The sequence below is a fragment of the Anser anser genome, assembly GCF_964211835.1.
Source record: "Anser anser genome assembly, chromosome: 13".
NCBI lineage: Eukaryota > Metazoa > Chordata > Aves > Anseriformes > Anatidae > Anser > Anser anser.
Genome location: NC_139734.1, coordinates 7,623,165 through 7,650,022, shown reverse-complemented (window position 1 = coordinate 7,650,022; position 26,858 = coordinate 7,623,165). Strand labels below are relative to the sequence as shown.

Here is a 26,858-nt window from a genome sequence, read left to right as displayed (position 1 = left end):
CTCCTCTATTTATTTTCCACAAGCGCCTCAGCTTTGCTTAAGCAGCAGGAAGCCATTAATTACCCAGTGACAGTGTTCCACAGGCATCCCTTAATTGAATGCCATTATCCCTTAATTAATTAAATACCAATTAATTACCAGGAACATTGCATGACATGTAACAAATGCCATCAGCTAGTTGAGACAGAATAATTTAAAACCCGGGAAGCATGGCCCAAATAATAATGCTCAGGACGGGTCCAGCAGGGAAAACACAGTGATCCAGGCACCAGATCCGCTGAGGTGTGGTGGGATGGGCCTGGCAGAGCCCTTGGAACCAGCATCACGCCAGGAAAACTGGAGGGGCTTCTGGTGTTCAAGCAGGCTTCAAAGCTGTTCCTGGATGGGGTTTTTAGCACAAGACCCCTGCCCTGCCTGGGATGCATCCCCTACTCACCTCTGCTCCCTTGAGCACCCCTGAGATTATGGCTGGAGCTATGCCTCATGCAAGGAAACACTTTTTTTTACTCTTTTATTGGCCATCAAGGGAAAAATCCCCAAGAAAACATAAAAGCCCAGTGCTCTCTCCTGCCTCCCATCTTGCACTCCGATAGATCCTCCTTGTGGGAGTGCTGCTGCCGAGCTCACTCAACCTCTTCCATCAGGCATGGGAAGGCTCCTGCAATGAAAACATTGCCAGCAGGAAAATCAGCCCTTCCCATTGCACGTTTCCCCAGGTGACAGAGAGACACACGAGTAAGAACCACATTGGTTTTACCATGAGTCCTGGGAACACCCTTCAGAAAACACCGCAGTCAACCACTCGGCTCTGCAAAAGTGATGCAGAGGTTTCCCAGGCTGCCTCAGAAACTCAGGCACATGTGATTTAATATATACATAGATGTAATAAATTGTTGGTATTGGTGGCAGAGAGGGGTGGCACGGAACCAGCTGCCCTGGAGCACCAACCCAGTCCCACCAGTGCGGAGCTGGCAGGCTCCCAGAACAGCCTGGAGATGCTGCAGTGTTTGGGTTTTGAGATGCTGAGGATCAATACCACCGAGCGCAGCCAATGGCTGCACCATAAATAAGTTGATACCAAGATTTTTTGAACCTTTTTCCCATCCCAAAGCTACCAAAGAGCCACCACAGATGCTGCCCCCACAGGGTGCTGAGCCACAGGCACGGCAGACACGTTTTCGGGGGGGCAGCTGTAATGGTTAGGACTTAGGAAACTTGGAAATGCTCGTTTTCATTTCAAACACCGGAGAATCTGATCAAATAAGTCATTGTGCAGCCAGCAAGGAGGAAAAAAAGCCTGCTTTGGTTTAATGCATACAATGATTTAATTGACATAATGATCCCGATGCTCCACCAAAGGAATGCTGCAGCCCGAGTTATGTCAAATAAACTCGTTTTTCCTCTTTGGCAATTAAAATGATCTATGTCTATTTTCCAAGCTCCACGAGATTGGGATCGATGAACTTTGCAGAAACCTCACATCAGTCAGAAAAGAGCGTGGTGTTAAAAGGAAAAGTTTCACCCACTGGTGGGTAACGGGACAGGCGGGAGGCAGGATCCGTGCGTAAGGATGGATGGGGCTCGTGAGCACAGAGGGCGGAGAGAGATCGTCTTCTGCTCGGCTGAGACTAAATCACTCAGTTCCGATGATATTAACACCCAGAAAACCCACCGGGACTCTGCCTACATGAGGAAAACATATTACAGTCTATAACTAACCCCCATTAGTTACAGGCAGCGCCAGCCTAAGCACTGCAGGGAAATTAAGCTGCTCCTCTGTTTGTTTAATGCTTTTTTCCATGCTCTCTTATTAGACATCAACAGTACTGATCCCCTGGGACCCACCTCACCCGGCCAAGGCCAGTGCTTCCAACTATTTCTAATGCTGGGTTTTATTCTAACCCAAGATTTTTTTATCCCAAAACTTGCCGGGAGCTGGGGGCCAGGAGCAGCTGCCCGGTGGCACCAGGGAGCGGGCACAGACCTTGGGAATATCGCTGCGGGGACCCAAGAGCCTTGTCCTGCTGCTGCAGAGCTGGAAACTGGGACTGTGAGGGGCTCAGATGGGTGAGGTGCTGCAAAACCCTCTTCTGCAGAGCCAAAATTTTTGGGCAGCCGTCGTGTTTTTCATGACCGAGAGCATCCACAGGGACCTGCAGGGGACTGGCTACAGACCCCGTGGATAGCAGACACATCACTGAGGACAAACCAAGACCCAACTCTTAGCTAAATCTCATTATTTTACCAGCTAGTGCTGTGTAATTTCGCAGTAATTATATATTACCCACGGGAACGGAAGGCAAATTACAGCGAGGAGGTGCAGCAGGACCCACGTGCTGTCCGAGATGCAGAAACAGCCGCACACTGCCTGCCCTGTAATTCAATAAAACCTGCTCAGTGGATGAGGCAGCATTTATTGTGCAGTTAGTCCTCAGGAAAAAACGACCAGGGTGTTTCCTGCAGAATGGTTTTCCACTGGAGAGGCGGGAGGGCCAGGGAAGCTAGAACATCTTGTAAAAAGCCACCGAGAGGGAGGAAAATCAAAAAAAGTCTTTTGACACCGCTGTGCTGGATATCTGGGGCCAAACACGGCTTCCAACACACAAAATAAATAATTTGGTTTTGACCTTATCGTGTTGTTTCAATGACTTCAAGTTTTACATTTCAGTGAAAGATGAAGTTAATATTTACTGGCTAGACACTAATAAACACATAGCATCGTGCCACATAAGCATACACGTATGGGAAGGGAAAACACAGCTGGTTTGCAGCTTTCATCATGCTTTACTTTCCCTGAGGTGAAGCAACTTTACCCTGTGGCTTGCCCATTGCTATCTGCAGCATCTCGTGCCTTTGGCATCCTTCGGCGCGAAGGAGCTGGGTGCTGCAGGGAGTTCCTGGGGATGCGTGGAGGGGAGCAGGATTGGTGCCAGCAAGCTCCTGCCTCATCCCTGCTGGTGAATTCCTGCAGCAGCAGCACATGGGAGCTGGAAAACCTCACATTCCTCTGCTGGAGCATCCTCTGCCATGCCCAAAATGCAGCAGCACAAAAATCCCTTCGCACAAAGTCAAGGCTGGCGCCGGTGCAGGACCTCTCCAAGCACCCTGGAAAAAAAAAAAAAATTATAGGTAAAATTTATCACTTATTTCTCACATGCTGATACAGTTCCTATAAAAGCTAGGCACGATCTTGCTGGCAGGTGTTAGCACGGAGTTTAATGCATATAAAAAGCAGATGTGTGTGTAAATGGGGCCCACAGTGCAATGTTTGGCACTTCCCTTCTGGTGAGAAGAGCTCTTCAAAAATCATATAAAAGTATTTCTGCTGGTTTTCTGGCCAGGATGCCAGGTTATAAGGGGAGGCTGCTTCAAGCTGAGTAAACCACCAATGACTTGGGACAAACAAAAGGAAAGTCAAGAATAAAAAGAAATTTAAAATGCCATCAGCAGCGAGGCCAAGGCTTGGTCCCAGGTCCTCAGCAGGAGAAAGGTGGGAGAAAAACAGCCAAGCCTTTGGGTTTGTCCACCAAAGCTTGGCCGAGCAGAAGGACCACATGCAGCCCAGAAGCTGCCATGAGAGCTGGAAAGAGGCACGGGGGAGTTAAAAATTCATGGCACAGCCCAACTGCTCGGCTGAGTAAAAATGTGCTTGTAAATCTCGGCAGACCGAGAAAAATCAGATTAAACAGCCAGAGCCCGGTGAGGAGGGAGGAGGCAGCTCGAGTTTGTAGCGGGAGGGAAGGACATCATCCCGTTAACATTTCAGCCACCAGCCCGGAGAAGCACAGTGCATGAGATGTGTTTAATGCCTCTCCTGTTAATAAACAGTATTTACAGGAATATTTTTATTGCCAGCTGACATTTCGGTCTCGAACACAGTGGGGTGGCTGCCACTGAGCAGCACATTTTTGCATGCGAAATGTTACCTCGATTTTCTCATGCAAGGACTTAGAGCAAGGGACAATTCGAGGGCTGCAGGGCAAGCCCAGGACTGCAGGGGTTCTGCAGCAGGACTCAGGAGCGGAGGCGTAGAACAGGGCATGAGGTCTCCCACAGTCCCTGACACCCCCGTCCCCACCTTGCAATCCTGCAGCTTGATGCGAGGGGCTCTTCCAGACCCCCTGAAAAAGGAAAGCCAAAGGATTTGGATTTCCAACAGCTTATGGCCAGGAAGGTTTCTGGGCTTGATTTACTGATGCAGCTGTGGTCAGACCCAGAAAGCAGCCCTGCTGGCCACCAGCACGTCACGTGCAGGAGGTGGTTTATGGGCTCGGGTCCCACCAGCCAGCAGGGGTATGGCTGTCCAGAGTGAGGGATGCACAGACGAGCTAAGCAGATGGTGGAAAGTGCTCTGCTGAATTCAAGCCCGCATCAGCAGAGATGGATTTGGTGGCCTGACATTTGTACATCTACACACTGACACACACGTCGGGTCTCAAGCCAGGACACCCGGCGCTGGCAGGGCGGCAGGTCAGGCAGACACATCTGCGTCGACTCCTTGGCTGCTGGAGACCCATTTAGTTTTCTTACAACTGAATAGCGGCTGTGGCTGCACCTCAACCAATATTTACTTCTTGGGTCAGTAGATCACAGCACTCAGTTCAAGAGAAGGCCATGGCTTCTGGCTTCAGTTTCAATTTGTGCTTTATTCTTGGGGGAAAAAATCCTGGTTCAAGTGAGCTGGGAGGTGGTGTGCTCATAAAGCCCCAAAATCTTCCTGAAATGCCTTAAAAGGGATATTCTCTAAATATCTCTTAAAATATCTCTTAAATATCTCTTAAATTCTCTAAACTCTAATATACAAAATGTCAGGATCAATGGATATAGTATCTAGAATCCTTTTTTCTTTTAAAGACAGACGAAAATTTCTCTTGAAATGAGGTGACCAGGATGTTTTGCTTTGGTATTTCTCCTTGCTAGTGCATAAGTACATACTGCTGCTATCCAGAGATGAATGACTTGCAAAAAGTGTTACAGAGATCACACTGAGAAGAATTTAGGCTTATGTGGAGCGTTTGGTTTTAATCACTTAAGGCGATACTAGTGTTTGTTATAACTATGTGTTTATTAAGCATAGTAGGAACTTATTTCTATTTGCACCTCTGATTTCTGTTTGCAGTCACTTGTGCACAAGCCCAGGATTCTGGGCTCCAGCTGAGCACGGGCAGTATTGAAGAACCTATAAAGCATCTCAGGCCTCAGTGGCAATAGCCCACCCCATCCTCCGGAGAAACCAGAACACAGACAAAAGCAGTAAAGAATTGCTTGGCCAGAAAACTGAGACCAGGAGTCAGACTTTTCCACAAATAACCCCACAAAGCTCTGTGTTAGCCCTGAAACCACCGGCCTGAAGGATGGGCAGACAGAAAAAAATCCTGCCTCCTGGGAAATTACGGCTCTCTGACATTTGGTTAGACAACAGAGGGAATAGCAAAACATTTTGCAAAGCAAACTCCGAAGCTGTTTGGTAAATGCTGAAAGAGAAAATCTCCGACTTGGAGCCCTGATGGAGGAGAAAGCCCGAGTGTGCCAGGAGGCGGCCGGCCGCCAGGAGCCCTGGGTCTGCTCCCGGCTCTCTGCAGGGCAGGCACGACAGCAGCGGGACGAGCAGATGGCAGAGGCAGGAGCAAAAGCAGAGCCCCACGGAGAAACCTTTGGGCAGATGGGAAAAAGGCAGGGAGGGGGGTTTCTAGGGGAACAGAGGTGTTTTTCCCGCAGGAATGACCCAGACAGGGAGACAAAGGCGAGCACCGGGAGGATGGCACAGGTGATGCTGCCAGATGCAGTCACAGGTCAAGGCTGCCACCGCTGAGAGGTGCTGGGCAAAGCCCTCGTGGGAAGGGCATGATGCACGGCATGCAGGGGCTGTTCTGCCTTGCTTGAGCCTCATCAGGAGAGATACCCTTCATCCCATTAAGCTACCTTTATCAGCTCGCTCCATAGGTGCCCTTCAGCGGTGCTCACACGGAGCAGGCACACGTCAGAGCCATTAATCTTCACGGCCCCATCGTGGGGAGTCACTCGCCATGAATATTACTGATCTGCTGAGCTGCTGGGCGCTGCAATGCTGGGGACAGCACAAGGACCCACACAGCACGTGGGGGCACATCGGGGCTCCAGCAGACAGGACTGGCCTCCCCACGGCGGAGGTGATGCACGGCCTCTGCTCCAGGGTAGAAACATGGGTAGCAAAGGGACCTGGCTGAGGAAAGACCTTGATCTTTACGGAAAAGGCTCCTGCCTTTCCCTGGGACCCCCCCAGCTCAGCATCTCACGCAGGACTTAGCTCTTGCTGCAGGCAGAGTGCTGCACCACAAAATAATGCAGCCTCCACAAGGCGAGAGGCACCGTGCAATGCTGGAAGAGCTGGTGAGAAGCATTAAAAATAAACAAGAAAAAAGGAAAAATCTGTAAAGACAGCACCTCCCAGGCTGCCCCCATCCCCAGCAGACGCTCGCTGCTCTCTTTCCATCTCTTTCCACCAACACCCTGGAGACCTCGCAGTGAACGAGGCACAGAGAAATGCGAGCAAACAAGAAGCGAGTGCTCACATCTCATGTTTTTGTAGCATTTCTCCTGACCGCAGAGGAATGCCTTTGAAACCAAAATCTCCGGAAAAGGCAGCGCTCGGGAAATTGCGTGGGTATTATGTTGTTGAACTTGAGGATCGGCGCTAATTGGTGCCCTGCTGAGCAGCTGCAGCACAGAGCACGGGGCAGGGGAAGGTCACTCCCCCCCCCCCGTGACCTTTCAAACACTGACCACAACCCAGGGCGAAAGCAAAATGAGGCAGAGAAGTCTCTGAGCAAATGGGTTTTTGAATCACGGGCTCCACCCCACATAAAGAGGATGCGTAAATCAAAAGAGACAGCTTCCTACTTCAGCCATGAGCATGAGCAGCAGGGAAAAAAATTCAAAGAGAGTGCAATTCATCACAGGACTAATATATGCAAACAGAAGCAAGCAGTTTCCCGTGTTGCAGCAAAGCAGCAGGATCCACAAGACACCACTGCTGAAGCCTCTCAAGGTCTCTCTTGGCTGGGGAAATCCTGGGTTCGGTGCTGGTGGAGGTCACAGCAGAGCCTGACCCCACAAAATCAGTGGGGCAAGGTACAGGTCTGTGTTTTGCAGAGGGACCGGGGATTCCCAGGGCTGCATTTTTTGGGCAACCCGGTTTGGGATGCTTGGAGATGCCTGATTTTCAGAGACCCTGCTCCCTGGGGAGCAAAATAAAAAGCTTGTGGGAGGTCTTTGTAGAAAAGCTGCTGTGCATCACCCAGATGCTGCCATACAGGTCTCAGGACCATGCCTGCACCCCCACAAAACAAATGCACTCAGTCAGACACAAACCCTCCCAACCTTTACATTTGGAAAGAATAAAAGGGGGGAATGTGGGAGCTGCAGGGTATCCTGGCACCCCCAGCACCTGGGGCTGTGCCGAGCCAGGACAATGCCTGGACACATCCATCGTGTTCTTCCCCCCCCCAGCATTTCCCCCATAACAGCTGGGGAATACAAACCCGAATGGCTGACGCTTTGCAGCCCTGACTTCCTAAATAGTGCATGAGGAAGAGAGAGGCTTTCACGCCACATTTCTTCTGATGGTTTAATTTTAAGATATAAATAGCTGCCACGCACCCCTCCGCCCCTCCTGCCTCGCGGAGCCAGGAGCTGGTCCCATGGGTGCCAACGTCCTGCACAGCCACACCAAAGCCATCCCCACCTCGAACATCGGTGACAGTTCTTGGAAAAGCCCAGTTGTGGCCAGGACAAGCAGCTACTGCCAAGTAACAAGGCCTTGGGACCCTCTGGGGCAAACCACCCTTTGGAGAACCAAGCTCTGGCTGGGTTTTGAAAGAGCTCCAGCCACAGGTGGGCAGATCTTGGAGTGCACCCAGGTCTGGCCTTAGACATCCCATGGCAAGGGTTGTGGTGAGAAGCGCAGGGGTCCTGAAGGATAATATTTGGGTTTGGGGTGGTAGAAAGCACCTACTTGGGGCTGGCAGGCATCCCCGGGTTAGGGTCAGGAGGCTAAAGTCAGTTCGGGGACCATGATTAGAGTCCCAGAGGATCGTAAAGAACTGGAAGAAGGATAAAGGAGTCTTTGACTGCAGAGTTATTTATTTTCTAGGTGTATATATAAAAGAAAAACACTCCTTCGATACCCTAAGTATCCCTCACCTCAAAAAAAAAGAAGTGTCATGGCACTGCTGGGTGGCTGCAGAGCTAAACCAAAGGAGGCCCATCCCCATCTCCTGGTCTTTGGCTTGCCCCTGCCCTGTCCCACTCTCCCAGCTGGGGCAGGGCTGGATCTGATCCTGCTGGGGGGACTGGGACCCGTGTCCCAGTGGGGCTGGCAAGGGGCTGGCAGGAGGCTGCGTGGTGGACCTGGAAATTGGTGTGACCAACAGGACACAACAGGACCAACAGGACCAGGGGCACAGCCGTGACGTCTCTCCCAGGCCTCCTGGAGGAGAGGAGAGGTGCCATGAGGGAAGGGGGGAGCCCATCCCCTCCTGCTGCTGCATGTCGAGCTGCCACCTTGAATTTCATGCTCGCAAAAGCACGAGACAAATGGCTCTCGGTGGTGGCTGGGGACAGGGACTGCTGCTCGGGAGTCACCCGGGTGTCCCTCACCTGCTGCTGGTTCCAGCAGATGGTTGCAAAGCTCCAGCTGGTGAGAGCATGAAACAAGAAGAAAAAGAAAGAGGAAGGTTTGTGCAGGGGCTAGGTTCTTTCCTGAAAGTGCATTGCGTCTTTGGTCGTGGCAAAGAGCAGCTCAAGTGAAATGAGATTTTTTTTGTCCAAGGTAGGGCAGCAAAACAAAAAAATCACCACGACGACCAGCCACACCTCCTACTTTCTCATTAACTTTCCAGCTAAATCACAGCCCTTCCTCCTTGACTTGACACTTATCCATTACTCTGATGAGCTGGGTGGGAGTAGCAGCTTGCAACCACTGCCCAAGGAAATCTATTTTGGGATTATTATAAACGCTGGATTTTTTCAGTCGCACACTAAAATGTTTTGATCTCCAAAGGGCTGAGGTACTCTCTTTGTTGTAAAATAAATAGGATATGGATTGTCGTATTTATCAACCCCAGTATGGCAGGGGCCACTTCCCTAGTCAGAGGTGGGGTTGTTCCCCTATGGACCATCACCTCTCAGCTCACGGAGGAAGGATATTTACTACAAAGAGGTAAAAAGAAGCAAAACTTTCCATGCTACTCACTGCTCTCCTCTCCCAGCCATTGCTGAGCCAGGGGAGTAACCGTGGACTTTAAAAGCAGAGGAGTCGTTGCCAAATCCCTTGAGCTCTCCAATCTCCAGCAACTAGGACGTATCATCCAATTAATGAATATAGACAGGTCTGATGAAAAATGCATGGCGAATGTACATCTCATCTTGGAAAAGAGACTCTTTCAGGCTAGGAAATGCATCAGTACCTTGAGGTTCACCTGAACGACCTTGGAAATGTGGAGAAATTATTCTGCCCCTACGGCGAAGGCCTTGAGTGCTCTGCCCCATCTGGCTGGCATGGTCAAGAAGTGCAAATGCACAGCGCCATCTGGCCAACATCTTGTGTCAGGGGGACATCTGAGCCCTTCCGCGATAAATAGCATGGTGGTGGGAAAGGCAGAGTCAAATTCAAGGCTGGATTCACATCCCTCAGCTTCCTGCTGTCTGCCTCGGAGGTCTGTCCTCTTGGAGGTCTGTCCTCTCAGAGATCTGTCCCAGGACCCGTCCTATCTAACACCTTTTGTGGCCTGGGGAGGACAGGGTGCTTGCTCCAGGTTTGCAAACAACTGATATCAAACAACGCAGCCGATGTGCTCCAGGCCAGGGCTGCCACTCAGAGTGCAGCACCACAGCCACCAGACATCTCAATCTATTCTTCTTGGGAATTTGTCACGGACCTGCTGAAGGAACCAGCAGCACGTGCTGGGGAGAGGGCGCACCCAGGGCTGCCAGCACCCTGCCGAGCCCTTCTATTACCTGCCTGTCAGCAGCTTACTGCTTCATCTAGCACACTGGCAGCTGGGTGCGAACCACAGAGCCAGGCAGGCAGGGACAAACCAGTGCGCCGCCGTTCTGCCTCCCTTCTGCCTCCCTGGAGAGCACACCTGGGGGTCACCGGGAGTGTCCTCAGCTCGCACAGCATGCCGAAATACCTTAAAGTTTCCTCCAGGGACTTCACTCGTGCATAAAACAAGAAGCTGGCCAAGACCTTTTTGTGCTTCTGAGGCTCTCAGGGCAGGTGCCAAGGTGGGGATGAGGGGGTGATGTGTGGCTTGGAGGCTGGGCCCCCTTCTCCTCCCAGACCACCTGGGCTCAGATGTAAGTTTGCCGCCCCATGCCCCTTGCTGTTTGCAAGGAGATTTAGTGCCCACACTATCAAAAAAAAAAAACATAATAATAATGAAAATTATATTCAACCAGCAAGGAGTTTCTCTGCTGCTTTTTTAATCCCTGCAAAGCTCCCCCATCCCGGTCAGCCCTGAGCTCCATCATGTCATTTTTGGTTTACTGAAAGACAAAAATAACAAAGCAATAAATCCCCCTGGGGAGACAAAAAGCCACCGTGCTCTCACCTTTAATAACAGCACAGCCAGCCTGGGCTCACGGGGATAAGATGAAAAATGCCCTTGGGGCTTCCCAGGATGATTTTTTTGTGTGTGTGTTATCCTTCCCATCTATGTTGTCAGATGCCAGGAGTAATGTGTGTGCGCAGGGACGTAGCCTCCTGCAAAGCTTCCCTGCCTCGCTGGGTGCTCACCACAAAGCTGGAAGGGGCTCCCTGGTCCTTGGGCTTTGCCCAAGAGGATGAGGACTGTCAATGTGGCCTCAGGAACCTCGTGTTCTTGTCAACCCCCAGTGATAAGTGTTCCCAGATTAATAGATACAGCTCTGCTTAAAGCCAGATCGATAGTTTTTTTCTCACTTTTTTGGTCCCGTTCCCTGAAGCGGAGGTGTTCAGCGATCGCTCCTGCAGACGTATTGCACGAGGAGCAGTTCTGCATGGAAATGAGCTTCCCCAGGAGAGCAAACCTCCGGGTGATAGCTCATGCCTTGGACCGTGCCGTTATGGATGGCGACGGCCTGATCGTGGGGACGTGTTATTCCAGGGCTGTGAATAATTACTGACCTCATTCAGCAACTGCTGTAATTAGAAAAGTTTATTTCTGGGGCTCAAGCAGGGAGCAAAGGAGCGTGTAGCACTTGCTCAGAGGACCCAGGATTTTGATCATGCTGCCCAGAGGCAAGCCTGGCACACATCAGGGGTGCTGCTGTCCATTCCTTTGTGCCCACGTTAGGCTCAGATTTGCCTCCTTGAGTCCCATTTTGCCCACACACCAGCACGGACACTCCTGCCCTTTTCTTTGGGTGCTGACCCCCCCCCCCCCAGCCCCCTGGCACCCTGCACATCTCCAATCCAAACATTAAATGCCCAGATCTCAAGGCTCAGCGCCACCCTGGGGAGCAGCCTGCCAGGATTTCTCCCCGCTGCTCCTGCCGGGGAATTTGGCATGAGCACGTCTGGGTAGCAAGGAGAGCTCTTGCGGGCTTGGTTTCCTCCAGGCAGGAGCAATGCCAGCTGGTGACCACTGTCAGGGGATAATGGGTCCCCTGCTGATGCATCAGCAATGAGGTGAAGCTGAGCCGCTCATTTCCCACGCAGGAGATGCTCACATCTTGAGGCAGAGCCCCTTGTCTAATGACACTAAATGATTGATGCTGCAGATGCAATCATTTGCTTCGTTGGACATTGCAGGAGCTGCAGTGACACACAGGAAAACCCATTATGGAGCTGCTCCATCCTCATCAGCTCCCTCATGCCACAGGATGCCCGTCTGAGCAGGCAGCAGCCCGTCATCTATAAAACAGCTCCTCATCCAAAATGCATCTTGGTTCAGTACCAAGAGGGTCACTGACTGGCTAGGCTTTATTTCAGCTTTTTAAATGTTTTCCTGTCTGGTTCTCTTCTTTTTGCAGGGCAACAAGTTGGAAGGTTTTGCAAGATGATGGGAATTCCCAAATGATGGGTGCACATGCGGGACTGCTCCTTGTGCAGAGGCGCTGCACAAACAAGGCTGTAACAGCCCTCCTGCCCCAGGGGAGCAAAAAGCCCTCTGAAAACAATTTCTACTATCCCAATATTGACAGATTATTTTTTTTTTTCCTGACTGGGTGGGCTCAAGTGCTGGGTGTCATGGGGGCAAGGTGCTCCGCTCCTCCCAGGGCACACCTATGGAGGTGCTGACCTCAGTCCTACAAAAGAGCTCCGCAGGGGCTCTCCTTCCCCATCGCCCTCTCTGCAGGGAAAATGTTAGCAAAGGAAAGGGGGAAGGAGGCCAGGACGCCTTCCATCTAAAGCCATGAATCCAAGCCTTGCCAAGATGCTGCCTAGCTGTTCCCCAGCCCACCACAACCTTATGGGGTCTGACAGGCGCTGACATCCCACTTGCTGTGAAAAAAACTCAGGATCTAGTACATTTCCATCCAGAATTCTGGAATCGCCTTTTATCATTTTCAGTAAACACAAAGTATATTTTTAATACGAAACAAGGCTCCCGCTGCTGTCAGCGCAGCGCTGGGCTCCGTCAATACAAGCTAACTGGAGAATCATGTTCCCCTGATAAAGCAGCGCGGGGCGGGAGCACGCTGCAGTCAGCCCAACTTTTTGCAGTGCCACTTGAAGTGATCAATGAGCCTGGCACATCCCTGTAATCAGATTTTGCCAGTGATATCCGAGCTCGTGCTAAATTAGGCTAATCCCTGGCTTTCAGAAGCAGCTGTAAGCTGTCTGCCATTGGCATGCTCCGAGCGCCAAGGGACTAAATGCTCCCAAAATGTGGATTTTGCAGTGCTCGTTTTGATTGAGTGGTTTCATTGCAGGGAGCCATCTCTCTGGGGACTCACAGTGTTTCTCCTCCTCCTGGAAACTCCCAGACTTGTGGTTGAGAGTGAAATGCCAGGTACCCTGGGCAAGATGAGACCATGTTCTTCCCCTGCAGCTGTCTTGGTGGGACCAAGCCCTGGGCATCCTGGCTGCATGTGCTCGGGGACAGCAAGTAGCACCTCTCCTTGAAGGCAGGTGTTGCTCAGAACACTACCCATGGACCTGGGCATGGGGAAAGTCATCACGCCTTGCTTCTTGGGTGTAAAGGAGATCAAAACACAGCCCACATTAACTGTCCTGCCCTGGACATCAGCATCCCTGCAGCGCCAGCAGAGGGAGCTGCAGCAGACCACACAGAACAGAGGACGTGGAGCTGGGGCACACAGCTGGGCTGGCTGCTCCTCAGAGCTGTGTGACACCTCTGTCTGCAGGGAATTTTGTCCAGAAAGGAAGGGAGAGGAGAGAGGCCTTGGTAACTGCAAACTGAGGTCAAATCTGACAGATAGCTCTAGTCCGAAACACGAGGGGAATCCTCTCTGAAAGTGGCAGGACATCTGTTGACATTTCTTTAAGTGTTTCCATTTGACCTTCTCTTATGATACTTCAGGATTTCCTGGTTTCAGGGCAGCATTTTCTTCCTTTAAAATGACATCTGCTCTTTTTTTCCATTTTAAAGGGCACCGTGAAGCACAGAACTCCAGTAACCCCAACACAATGATTTGCTTGGGCTGCGCGAAAAGTCTGGGAGGGTGCAAAGGTTCCTTCTTCCCTCACCCTTTCCAGACCACACCAACCCCTGATTTCTGCTTAATCGGCTCAAACCTTCTCTCTCTGCTTGTGCTTAGGCTGAGGAGTCTCCCATTTTCCCACATTGAACCATATTTTGATTTTTCCTGGCCAAACCCCAGCTCAGGACCGGGTGCTCTGCAAGAATACGACGTGAGCCTGAGCAGGGCACAGCACCACAGCACGGGGAGGAGGTAGGAGCTGATACACTGATGATGATGCACTTTTCTCCTGGTAATATAGTCCAACAAGCCAACTGAGTGGAAGATTAAAAAATAAATAAAAAAATCACCTGCTTGCTTGCAGGGGCCCCGGTTGAAAGCTGGGCTTGGAGAAGGCGGCCCTCCTGCTCCTCCCGTCCTCCTTCCTGCATGCGTCTGCAAACCATGGTGCCAGATACTCCCCGAGGAGCTGGCCCCTTCCCTGACCCAGCTCTGTCTGCATGCTCGGAAGAAAGCCCTAATTTTAGCAGGATGTAAGTGATATCACAGCATATTAGAGAAATATTGGCTTGCAATGGCTCCAATGCTGTCAAAGCTCTAGGAAAGAAACAGCCAGCGCAGGTGGGGTTACCCGGCGTTCTCTGAAGTTATTAGATCTGAGAAAATATCTGCTGGGCAGCAAGTCTCCTTGTGGGGAGATAGGGAGTTGTGAAGTGCTTACAGGCTGTAAGTCCAAGAGCTGCTTCTGCTTCCGTGTGAGATAACCAGGTACGGGAGATAACCAGGTACCCGTGGGAGCCGTCTCCATCAGCCCCACCAGGAGAGGTGGAGGGGGCTGAGCACAGCCCCTGACGAGGGCAGCGGGACAAGGTGGCTCTGTGCAGTTAAGAAAGGAGGGTTTGGGGTGGGAATTGGCAGCGGAGAAGGGACAGGAGGTGCCAAAATGCTCTGGGAGCCGAGCTGGACACAGGCTCTGCATCGCTCCCCGGCAGCGCTGGGGGAGCTGTAAACGCCACCGGCGCCATCCGCAGTGGCTGATTTATGAACCTCGCGCCCCTTCTGCACAGCGCCTTTCCTTCCTGCTCACAAAATCATCCCGGGCAGGGTTCCCTGGCGGCAGCTCGGGCCCCTTGCTGCATCCCCCACGCGCTGTCTGGCCGCTGGGATGAAGCAGAGGTGCTCCAGCAGGTACCCGGACCGACCTGCCTCCTCCCCAGCGAGGGTGAGCACTAATTACTGCTGGCATCAAACCATTTCTTATTTATTACACTGGAGGCATCCTAAAATGCGTGAGCAACACCTTGCAACAGCGATGTGAGGGGAGCTGCAGTGCAGGCAGGAGCTACCTGAGAGCTGCTGCAGAGGGAGGGCTGTGCCCTTTATTTCCTACAGGCCAGCATGCAGAGAGGGACTTTTTTTTCTTTCTTTTTTTTTTTTTTATATATTTTATCTGCAGCCTGCAAGACGTTAGGTCTTGAAAAACCCCAGGCAGGTGGCAGTGGCTGTGATGCAGGTTAAAGAGTGAAGGTTTCTAACACCTGTGGGGGAAGCAAGGTGTGTTCCCGAGGCCACAGCCCCTCCACCCTGAAAGTCTGTGCCCCATTCCCAGAAATACGGGATGAGAAAACCCGTGTCCTGCCCACCTGCACAGCAGGACTCTAGGTGGAGGTGGATCGCATGGGGGGAATTCACAGGAAAACTCCTGCACTGGCAGAGCTGAGTCTACAAGGATCCTGCCATGATCTGGGATGCTGGGGGTGGGAGCGGGAGGTTATTTATTTATTTATCACTTTCTACCTTCGCACAAACCTAAAAATAAAGCAACTGAAACAAATTGCGGGCGCAGATCAAGGCCAGCGCCGGCTCTCGGCACCTCTGAAGGGGCGCAGCAGCAGGAGCGAGCAGTGGGTTTGGAGGCAAAGCACCTGGTGGGGCTGGCATTTTTCTTCCCGCTTCCTTTGGCGCAGGATGCAAAGGTCACCGCGTCTGCTGCCTCTTTGTCTGCCCACCCCTCTGCCCGCTGCCCGCTGGGATGAAGGTCTGCAGGCAGGCTTTGATCTTCGAGCACTTCAAGCCAAAGCCTCCAGTGTCTCCTCTGGGCTGTGAACCCCTCGGGGGGAAGAGCTGCCACGGGCACTCTTACAGCAGGTCTCAGCATCCCGAAGCTCCCGTCGGCTCCCCCAGTAGGTAGCTAGCAGGGTCCCCACGACATTCCCAGCCCTTTCCCACATCCCCTCACACGTTCCTGGGGCTGCGGCAACCCCAGGAGCTGGAGCACTTGATGACGGGTTTGTGCTATGCGTCCTCATGCCAAAGCTCGGTGACATTTCAACATTAATTTCTAAACATGCCCTGGATGCAGCGTCAGCTTTTTGTAGGGGAATTGTCTTCAGCTACACGGCTCTGCCCCGCATGGCGATGCTGCAGCTGGGAGGCAGGAGGAGCTGCCCCGAGGGGACTGCAGGGTGGCTGTAAGCCTTGTGCCACTCGTCGGGGTGCTCGGGTACAGCTGAAGCCATCCTGGAGCCTGCTTACTGAATCAGAATAAACACCTAAAGGCAGGCAGAAGAGATTTAAACCCTTGGCAGATGGGCATGGCTGGAGCTCCAGGCAGAGGAGCGAGTCAGGGGATCTGAATATTGTGCCATTCCTCTCCCCACTGCAGCCCCAGACGCCATGCAGCATGACCAGCATGACCAGCAGCCCCACAAGTGCCAGGCACTTGGCTCACAGGCAGGAGCCTGCCTGAGAAGAGGAACAAGTGTCTCCTGAAGGGGGGCTCCTCTCTTTTTGGAGAGTCTCAAGCCACCGCAGATAGAGGGCTAGGGCAAGGTGAGGGCACATACACAGAAATTTTTGGCAATGTTATGCCTCTCTCCCAAGCCCAACCCCTTTAAGAAACCCCAAAATTTCTTGCAGCCCCCCAGCTTTTGCTGTGGATGAGATTTCCAAGCACGACGTTTCGCGCCATGGAGGGACAAGTGGGACAAGGACATGTCAGCAGTCCCCAGCCGAGGCAATGACCAGGCACGGATATCCCTGTGACCCATGGTAACGAGGGGACAGGAGGGGCAGTGTGCTCACCTGCCCTCCTCCATAGCTCTCTGGTAGCTCCTGTCCTTCCTATTAAGATGAATCTAATAAATGTAAATATGACCTTGACGTTCCTCCACTGGCAGAGAGGCTGGAAATAAAAGCAAACAAAAAAATAAATACATAAATTTCAGGAGCTCAGAAGACGTGCAGCAAGCAGCAGAAACACTGACATGCTTTTCCTGGGAGTGCACTGAAGACTTTGAAGAGCTTTGGGAGCTATGGGAGCTTTTTCAGTGGGAGAAGAGTGGTTTCAGCCTCTTCTTTCCAACCTCGGATTGTCCCTGCTCCAGCCACTGCTGCACAGACCTGCCATCTGCTGGGCTGCTGTGGGAGTGAGCACGCAGCAGGGCTGTGCGCTGAAAAATATGCTGCTCTTGTCCTCATCGTACAAAAGGATGGGTGGTGGGTGGCTGGGGGGAGCCTAAAAATTCACCTTTCTACAGAAGTAGCCTCCTTGTGCCTGCAGTTAGATTTACCTGACCACCTTTGGTCACTTGATTTGGCTGCTTTTGAATGGGAAGTATCAACCAATTCATCTTACTGTACAAAAAACATCCCGTCACTGTGCCCAGAGGGAAGGAACCCATGGATTGTGCTGGCAGGGGGGGCTCCTCGGTGGTCCGAGCTGTGGGGTTTTCCCACAGGGTGTCCTTACCTGCAACAGGGAGAAGGGGACAGACGGACGCTCGTTGGTTTTGCAGGTGACAAGATCTGGCTGGGGGAGCAGCTGGGGAATACAGTGCCCAGTTTGGGGCTCCCGATATCAGGAGAGGCTGGAGAGGAGGTGGCTTTGGGGGACCTGGCAGCAGCTGTCCAGCACCTGGGAGAAGAGCTCGAGAAGATGGAGCCGTGTCGTCGCGTGCTCCTGCAGACAAAGCTGCCACAGAGGGGCAGTGGGAAAAGGGACCCTCGTACTGGAGGGCACTGGAGGGATGCTGGGCCAGCTCCAGCACGTGTGTGTTGGGGCAGAGGCCGGGAGCAGCCACGGTTGGTGGCTGAAGCCCTTCCTGGCAGCCGAGCAGAGCGTGAAGCTGTCCTGGAGCCCCAGGTCAGGGCCGCATTGTGCTCTCCTGGTGGCTGCAGTACCTGTATCACCGGGAGGCAGTGTGCAGCTATTAGTACTTAATGGTGATTAATGGCTCTAATAGCATGTCACCTACCAGCCGCCTTTGTTTTCCACTGTGTCTTTCTGCGCCCAGCAAACGCAGTGAACACCCTGAAATGAAAACCATATTGCCTCGATATTTCAACGCTGTGTTATTGAAAGCCATCAGATGAGGCTTCCTGCCATCGAAACGTGGGCACTCGTGCTGCTCGGCTCCACACACGACTGAGGGATGGGTTTTTTCTGCCCTGCAGAGCCAGTCCCAAACCCAGCCGTGTGGTGCCAGCAGCGCGCGTCCCGCTGCCCAAAGAGCCCTGTGAACCCGGGTCCACAAACCCGTCCTTCTCCAAGAATCCCTCCTCCTTCAGAAACCCTGAAGATGTGCATTTCCCCTGATATGTCCAACTAATTTCATCGTACCTGGTGGCAGCGAACATCGAGTCCCCGGCGAACTCCCCCGGTGTGTCCCTGCGGCCGCGGGGCCGCTTTGCTGAGCAGCTCTCGCTGCGCTGCTGGAGGCAGTCACCTGCTGCCTGTAAAACAGCTCATTTAATGCACATCCCCGGGTTGCTATCGCCCTGGGGAGGACTTGGTCCCTGGCAAATACCCCCAGAGCTGTAACCAGAGCAGTATGGAAGCTCATTTGTGTGTTGAACACCCGCTGAAGCACCCGGCGGCTCTGGAGATGTGTTGGTAGGTGGGAGCTCAGTGCTCTGAAGGTCATGCAGGACCCTCCTGGGTCGGTGTTTGTGTGTAAGAGGCTGCCCCAGACCTCCCCAAACCCGGGCTGGGGGCTCCCTCCCGCAGTGCCCCCCCTCCAGCACCGCAGCCTGCTGCAGGAGGGGTGAGCAGAGCCTTGCAGCACCTTGCCCATATTTCACAGCCGTCCGTGTCCTCCCCCAAATGCCACCCAGCTACGAGGCAGCTTAATTGATTCCTTCCCCGGCCCCTGCTTTGTTCCTTGCTCATGAGCGTTATTAATTGTCGTCCGCCCTCCCTGTGGGTATAATCCAACGAGGACAGCTGTGCCCTTCACTCTGTGGCAGAGCTCATGAATCTTCTTAGAGGAGGAACGGGAAAGCCCTGGAGGACCATGAGCCCAAATGAGCTTCAAAGAAAAGTTCAGGATGTTTTGCAAAACCTCCTATAGCCTTGGGGTAACCTTAAAGGGGCAGGACTGTCTTCTCCAGGCACAACACATCTCCACTTCTCTTCCAGCAAATCTGTGAAAGCTCTGGAGAGATCAGTCAGCTCTGAAGGGATTGCCCACCGGGCTTGGTTTTCAATTAATGCTTCAGATCTAACGATGGGGCTATTTTTCAAAAGGGACACCCCACCCTCCTTAGGAGCAATGCAATTGCTGGTACAACCTGATCACACCTCCTGACGAGCCCTGTCCCCGCTGATGATGGATGGTGTTAATTACAGGAGCCATGGACCAGCCCAGGGGAAGGGTCCTCCAAGCACTCAGCAGCCCTCTGGGTGACAATATAAGCATTTCTTGCCAAAAAGCTGAAGCCATCAGCATCAGGAAAAGTTGCCCTCAGAAGCTGTAGAAGCAGCGTGTGGCATTTTTGGCAAACTCTTTCTTGATGGCAGCGTCAGGGTGTTTCCTGAGGCAGCTTTGAGGCTTCCTGTGTGAGGACTCTACAGGTGCCTGATAATGGGGTGGAACAGGCTAGAAATCTGTCTTCTTTCTGAAGTCACAGCTTTAAGAAATCTTATCCACCTGCGTGGCATCTCGCTGGTAGGAGACCCTGAAACAAAGAGTTTAGGGTGGCAGCATCTCACTTTGAGGAGATCTCACAGCAGACGTTCTCGGTTTTGAAGCTGCTCCTCAAAGCTGAACTCCACCTGCTGTAGCTCAGAAAGACAATAAACCAGCTTTTACTTGCATGCTGTTAGCTGCAGGAAAGCAAGCCCTGCCTCCAGCCAAAGCCCCAGCTGGTTGCAAGGAATTGCAGCTTCCCACCTGGCCCACAGGCCCCAAATGGGCAGCTTCTTGCCCCATTAGAGGTGTCTGGCCAGCCTCCTCGCCCTGCCTTGATGTTCCTTGCCTTGGTGGGTGCAGCTGCAGTCCCCAGGGTGCCCCAGCCCCTGCGGGAAGGACCCATGGACACACAGGGCCCTCAAACACGAGTGTTGCTCTCCAGGTCGTGTCTGAAAGTAGCCAGGCAATAGGGTCAGAGGCTTTTCTCTTGTTTTCCTGGCCCTCCTGGGGGCATACACATAACGCAGGATGGGAGGGCTGGACTTGGAGCATCCCAGTCCTGAAGGGACCTGATCCTGTGTCCCCTTCCCCTGGGGGGACCAGAAAGGGCTGTGGGACACAAGCTGCAGAAGGATAAGTGGGGATAAAATGAGGCTTTCCCCGGGTGATTTGTAGTGGGCTGAGCTGGTGTCCCCTGCCCCAGCAGGACTTTGCCCCTCGGGAGCAGGGCTGGTGTCCCACTAGGTGGCACAGCAGGACAGGCAGGGCCACCAGCTCCTCCCCAGCTGCTGCCCAGGGCTGCCTCCAAGCCCTGGGAGCTGCAAACCCATCCCAGCTGCAAACCAGCAAAGGAGAAGACCCCAAGACCTTGGCACGAAGACCTGACTCTGCCAGGAGCCCGAGCAAACCTGGTGGTGCGGGCTGGTGCCATCCATCTTCCAGGAGATGCTTTAAATGGGAGCTTCAGCCGTGGCTTGAGCTTCGTATTCCTCCTCTCCCAGCGTTGTTGCATCAATAACTCCGACATCTCTCCTGAAGCTTCTGTGGGAGCTGCGGGGCTGAGTCCCCCTGGGGACTTCCGTTTGTGGGAAGCCGTTCCGCTGCTGGCACATACCCGGGACAGGAGGAGCAGAAGCCCGTCCCACCACGGTGGGCACTGGGATGCTCGGGGTGAGGGCCAGCAGCTGTCCTGGCCCTAGAGAGCTCGTGGGAATTCCCACTGCCCCGGCTCAGCTCTGATGGTCAGCTGCTGTCCCCCGGTGTCTCCGTGCTGGTCCTGCAGCTCATGTGTTGCCTGAGCATGGCCTCTCATCAGATCCACCTGCTTCATGGGCTCTGCATCCCTTACAAGGCTTTGCAGGTGGCTTTCATCTTTCTGCATCCCATCACTGCTCTCTTCTGTCCTTCCCAAAGTCCCTGGATGCTTTCCTTGCTCTTCTGCTCCCCAGGCTTTTCCCAAAGTGGTTCCAGGGCTGGCTGCATGTTCCCCACCAGAACCTTCCCTCTGGGGCTCAGACCGCCCGGTGTTCTTGGACAACCCCACTGGTCCATAAAGCCACCAACACTACAGTGGCACCAAGACCGCAGCATTTCTGTGCACTGCTACTGTTGTAAGGAGCCCGCTGCTCTGGGGATGCTCAGCATGAAGCTGGGTGATGCCTCCTGCCAGGCACTCTGCGATCCAAGGAAATGTGTGGATGTGGATGTTTCCTCCCTGGCTCCATTCCCTGTGTGATATCTGCATGGCCAAGGGGGCAGGGAGTGGGACAAGGGGCTGTCCTGGTGGAGGTGGGACGGGGTGGGAGATATATGACATGGTGGAGCTGGGAAGTGGTGGGAGATAGGGTGTGGGTGCGCAGGTGGAAAGAGAAAACACCTGGAAAAGGAGGACTTCTCCCAAAGTTGTCTGATTGGCAGAGACCTCTTCTCCCACAGGGACAAGACACCCCTGCAGGGAGCAGGGGATGGGGACCCCTATGGCTGGGGAACCCCGAGGCGTCCCCATCGCTGGGCTCTGGGGCTGGCTGGGGCTCGGCAGCCGGCGGTGGCCGGGGCTCTGCCAGCTTGCTCCCGGCAGCGCTGTTTGCCTGCCGTTATTTAAGCATTCATCTTGTTCAAGCACCACTTCAGGGCAGGCTGCCGGCTGCCCCAGCGCTGCAGGGCTGGCCATATCTTGCCAAAAAGCAACAAGAGCCTTCCTCCACCCCTCCCTCACTTTCCCCAGGGCCTCTATTACCCCAAATAAACACTCACTTTGGGTAATAGTTAACTTTAATGGCTCGGTCCTGGCTTCAGCTACATGATAGGGCTCCACGGGGAGACTTGAGGGGTTTATAGTCCTCGGGACGGAGGAGATAAGGGAGGCTGGAAGGGAAGCGCTCGTGGCTGCTGTCACGGCGTCGTTCCCACTGGTGGAGGAGCAGCCACGGGCCTCTCTCCAACTCTGTCTCCAAAATTTAGCCCTCCTTGGTTGCTCCCCTTCCAGCCCTTGCATTTTACAGGAGATGGGAGGGTGCTGAGGCCTCCACAGGGCTGACCCACTGTCCCCAGGCTGTGTGAGCACCAGTCCAGCCCTGGGGCCCGGCAGGGAGCAGGCAGGCTTCTCCGTGCCCACCGGTAGCCGCTTCTCTGCCGTCCTTGGCTGAGCTGCAGAGATACCTGACCAACCCGCCCGGCAGCTCTGTCTCCCTTAATTGTGTTTTCCCGAGTCAATGGATAACTTTACAGCCCCGGACAAGAAAACATCAAACAGCATAACCTTGGGGAGACAGCTATCGGCGGCGGGGCAGACGGGCCGCATTAGTCACCGGGGGACCGATAAAGTTCAACACCAATCCCACCCTGAAAGTCACTGCCATGGCCACCGGCAAACCTCGGCCCTGCGGCCTGGGACACCTCTGTGGGCGTCCGTCTTCTCCAGATCTCCTCCACATGGCCCATCTCCACCGAGCCCACCCCACCACCCGTCTCATCGTCTCCCATCACTTCCCAGAGTTGCTTCCAAGGCAAGGACAAGAAACCCTGGGCACCCATGGGTGCTCCCCAGGGCGTGGAGGCCCAGCGCAGCAGGCTGGGCCCCCTCCTCCAGGATCCTACCTCAGGTTTTTGTCTCCCCCCCGCCTCCTCCTTCCCTCCCTGTCCTTGACCAGCCGCGATCTTGGCATTCCTGCGGCTTTACAGCCCCATAACCATGCAGGGACAGGCAGCGGGATCGAGGCAGGGTTTTACAGCCCCGTTGCTTCATCGCCGGAGCACAAACAAGGCCAGGACGGCACCGGCAGTGGGGGGAGGCTGCAGCAGTGAAAGTCATGGGGGAACTAAGGGGTCCGCAGGCCAGGAGAGGGGCTTTTGGCAGGATGAGGCCCTTGTGCACTGCCCTTCTGTCTTGAAGGCCCCTTGGGAAGAGCTTGACTTGAACTGTGGGCCAGAGTCCTGTCTGGAGAAAGAGGATGTTGGTTTTTTTTTAATCACTGCTTTCTCCTCTGTGTTTTGAGGACCCTGCCCAGGGTCTTGCACCTCTCCCTTGGTGCTGCCCAACACAAAACTCCCCACGCTGTGTCCTCCCAGGACATCCCAGCCTGCCTTCGAGATGTCCCCACCAGCCCTGAGACAGCGGCTGGCCCTCACTCACATGGCAGCAGGGCCACCAGTGGCAGGGTGGAGCAAAGCATCACCACCCCTAGGAAAACTGGGGCTGGGGAGAGGGAAAAGGCAAAGATGCGGAACCAGGGGCATGCAGCCCCTTTCCTCTGTGCTCCAGCGGGGACAGCCCCGCTGCCCTCGTCTGCCTGCTGTCCTCCGCGTGCTCCAGCCAGCCCTGTCCCTCAAAACTGAGGATGGAGGAAATCAGTCTTGGCAAGGGGGATAGCGATCAGTGAGCAGAGACAGACGGCCACAAGTGGGCTCAGAAGGCTGTGGCCCATGGTTCTGGGGCGTTCCCATCCCATGGAGCAGCACCACCACAGATGAGGAGAGAAGGGGCCATGCAGCCCCATCCACGCTGTGATGCCCTCTGTGGGTTCCTCACTGCAGCTCTGCTGAGGAAAGCCACTCTGGTTTCACATGCAATAAAAAAGCCACTCTCTGGACTTTCATGACATCACGGCAGATCTTTCCTCTTCTTCTTGATCTCACCAGGGACAGCTTGGCTTCGCAGCCAGAGCCAAAGTCCGGGGTGCAATGGTGCGCCAAAGGGCAAGCTGCAGTGCATTGCAGGAGGAGCTGGATGGGGCGCAGGGTGCTCGGGCAGGTGACGCCTCTCACCACGGGAGCTGGGAAGGTGTTCAGAAAGAGGAACAGCATCTTGGCTCCGTCCACACCAGCCAGCGTGAGAACATACATCAAAAGAAGTTCCCGCAAACACTTGCAGAGCAGGAGATGGCTTCACAGGTGTGTGGCTGGACGTCCCGCTCCCCCTTGTCTTAATCAGGTCATCCTGTGGGCAATAGCAACGTCTGGAAACAGCCAAGGGAGGAGGAGAACTTGGAGAGAAAAACAGTACAACACCTGGGGGTTGTCTAGAAGCCATAGGAGAAGGGTGTCAGACAGCTCCTCAGCACCACAACACACTTCCAGCTGAGGGAACTTAGCTGCTGGGAGGAAGAGGAGGTTTTCCATGGAAAATATAACTATAATGCAAGGCCTATGGAAAGCAATAAGAAATTGTTGCTTTTAACACGGAATAAGGCTCATGACCACACAAGAGTAGCCAGGAGGCAACCATGGAAAGTGGTCACAAAGGTGCTGGAGAAAGCACATGTGGTCCGGCCAAGAACAGTTTATAAAGAGCTGTTTAGTCCAGCCTGTATATGTGTGTATATATATATATTATATATATATTACACATATATGTATGTATACAGGCTGATAATCTATATATATATGCACCTACAAATACATATTTTTAATAGTTGTAGGTTTCTGTAAGTGCAGGTGCGTGCATGCAAAAGGCGTGAGCTCAACAGCCCCGGCTGAAGCGCAGCTGTCTGTTTGCATATGTATAAACGTGTGTATATACACACAGAAGGACACAGAAGGGGATTTTGACCGCCACCTCCCCAGCTCAGCACTTCCTTGTCCTGCCTCCTGTCCTTCCTTGTCTTGTCTCCCTCCTCTGGAGGAGGATGCTTGTGCTCCACTCCTGCTTGGCCCAGGGATGCTTCTTCTCCCCTTCCAGGACAAAGAGTGGGAGCGTGCGGTCAGGCTGGGGTGCCCTCCACGAGCCAAGCATTCAGAGAGAAAAAAAAGTGCCCCCTGCCCTCCTCCTTCTCTGCACGGCACTGCAATGTCGGCTGGAGGAAGCGCTCAGCATTCCTCCAAATTGTCAGCCTCAGCCACATAATGGCACTCACTGTGTTGCCTGGTGCTGTGGGTTTATGCCACGCACTGATCCTGCCCCGCTCGGTTACCTTCTTGCCTAACCCAGCCTAACAAAAAGCTTTTCTCCTTTTATTAAGCCCATAAAATCAACACATGCATGCACGGGCAGCAGCAGGCAAAGGTAACAAGAGCATTTGCAACGGGAGGGAAGAGAGAAGAGAGACAACGTCGCCATGTGATAAAATTTTATTACAAAATATTAGATAGATTAAAAGTTGTAGGGGAGTTTCGGAGTTGGGGGGCTGTGTAACAAACAAAAAACATCACCGGAAAAATAAACCTTCTACCCAAGTTTTCCAGGTCCCAAACATTTTTTCTCGCTGTGCTCATCTCGGGCAGTGAACGATCAAGTCCAGCCCGCACAGCCCCGCCAAGCGATGCAGTGCTTTCCTATTTACAGCCTTTTTCTGCTATGATACAAGCGCCTCCCGGCTGCCAAAAGCCAGGTTTGTTCTGCACAAAGCATGGAAACGTCACAGGAGAAGAGCCCCGGGGTCACAAACCTTCCCCAGTGCCACCTGCGTGCCCTCCCTCCATACCCCTCCCACCTGCCCCAGCTTCTGGGGCTCACGGGCAGCACCAAATGCATGGTTGGAGGCAGAAATAGGGGAATAAAAGCCGAGGCATTGCTGTGGAGTCTTTTTTTGTTGTTAAGTGTTGTCTTTGCGCTAGTAAAACATTTGCATGGCAGCATTTTGCATGCGGACCAGAGGTGCAGAGCTGCGCAGGGGTGGGGTTTTAGTTAAGACACTTCTTCCCCTGCCATCCCCCCATCAAAATAATCTCAAATACAACAAATATATATATATGTATATCTATGTGAGGATGAGCAGGTGCATTTTTTTTCTGTAGTTAAAAAATAAAAAATAAAAGGACAGGATCATCAGGAAAATTATTCCAAATTCCCCTAAGACTTAAAGCTGCCTGTTGCTTGGTTTGGCTTTTGCTCTTTGCCAGCAAATGGGTTTTGTGCCCCAAGAACTGGAAGTGGCGGTGGCTGCAGGTTTCTCTCCCCAAAATAAAAGGGGAGGCAATGAAACCCCTCTGGGAGGGCACATGAGGTGACTGGGTCGACCCCATGCCCTGCCGTTGGGATCACCCTGCTGGGAGGTTCAGCCTCGCCTGGAGGCTGGCGGTCACAGCGCGCAGCAGGGGGACGAGGACAGGACTGGACGGGTGCCGGCAGCGGGGTGGGTGCTGGCAGGTCCCAGCACAGCGGTGTTGGGTTCCCACCAGCCCCACCGAGCCTGCAGACACCGGCAGCGGCTGGCTGGGGCATCTCCTGCACTACCCTGGATTCCTTTGTGGTGAGCTCAACCCACCTGAGAAAGGAGAAACACGGCCGTGTTTGTGCCGGAGGGGGGTTTCCATAGGCAAGGACTTCCCCCTCCGCCCTGACCCTGCTCTGTGGGTCTCCAAATAGAAGCTAGAGGGGAAAACAGTGCTCCTCCCAGACCCCAGTGCAGGCAGAGACCCCACAGCCTACAAGGTGGAGAGGGGACGAGCCCGTTCCCAGCCTCAGCACCGAGGTCTGGGAAGCCTTCTCCACCCACTGACATGGCAAGTCACCCGCCAATTCAGTGCGTCGGGGTGCGCTTCACCCCTCCGTCCCTACCTGCTGGGTACCACGGGACGGGAGGAGGATGAAGCTGTGTTCACACAAAGACCTCACCACTGCCAGTCCTGGCCACATCATCCCAAAAGCTGCAACCTCTTCCTCCTGGCACGGCAGACCGGCTGCGTGCGCCGCAGGTGGGACCAGCTTCATTCATCGAAAGCAAAGGGCCACCAGGAACCCGGCCGCGGATTTTGGCTAACCTGCAGCTGGGGCCCTTTCCTTCACATTTCCACTGCCTGAAGATGCTGCGGTTTGGTTCCTGGCAAGGAGGCACATCCATCCACACGTCCCTTCAATTTGTTCACGGAAGAACAAAAGAC

General features: G+C 53.5%; 1 protein-coding gene across 1 annotated transcript; it reads right to left on the bottom strand.

The window, feature by feature from the left end:
• Positions 1 to 2,803: 2,803 nt before the first annotated feature.
• On the bottom strand, positions 2,804 to 25,000 carry LOC310880566 (uncharacterized protein). The gene is made up of 6 exons (XM_083796622.1): positions 18,696 to 25,000; positions 18,251 to 18,363; positions 17,886 to 17,941; positions 17,202 to 17,602; positions 16,714 to 16,813; positions 2,804 to 3,105 (listed from the first exon to the last, which is right to left on the bottom strand). The coding sequence occupies exons 1-6, from the start codon at positions 18,702 to 18,704 to the stop codon at positions 2,810 to 2,812; spliced, it is 975 nt and encodes a 324-aa protein (XP_083652748.1). The 5' UTR covers positions 18,705 to 25,000; the 3' UTR covers positions 2,804 to 2,809.
• Positions 25,001 to 26,858: the final 1,858 nt, after the last annotated feature.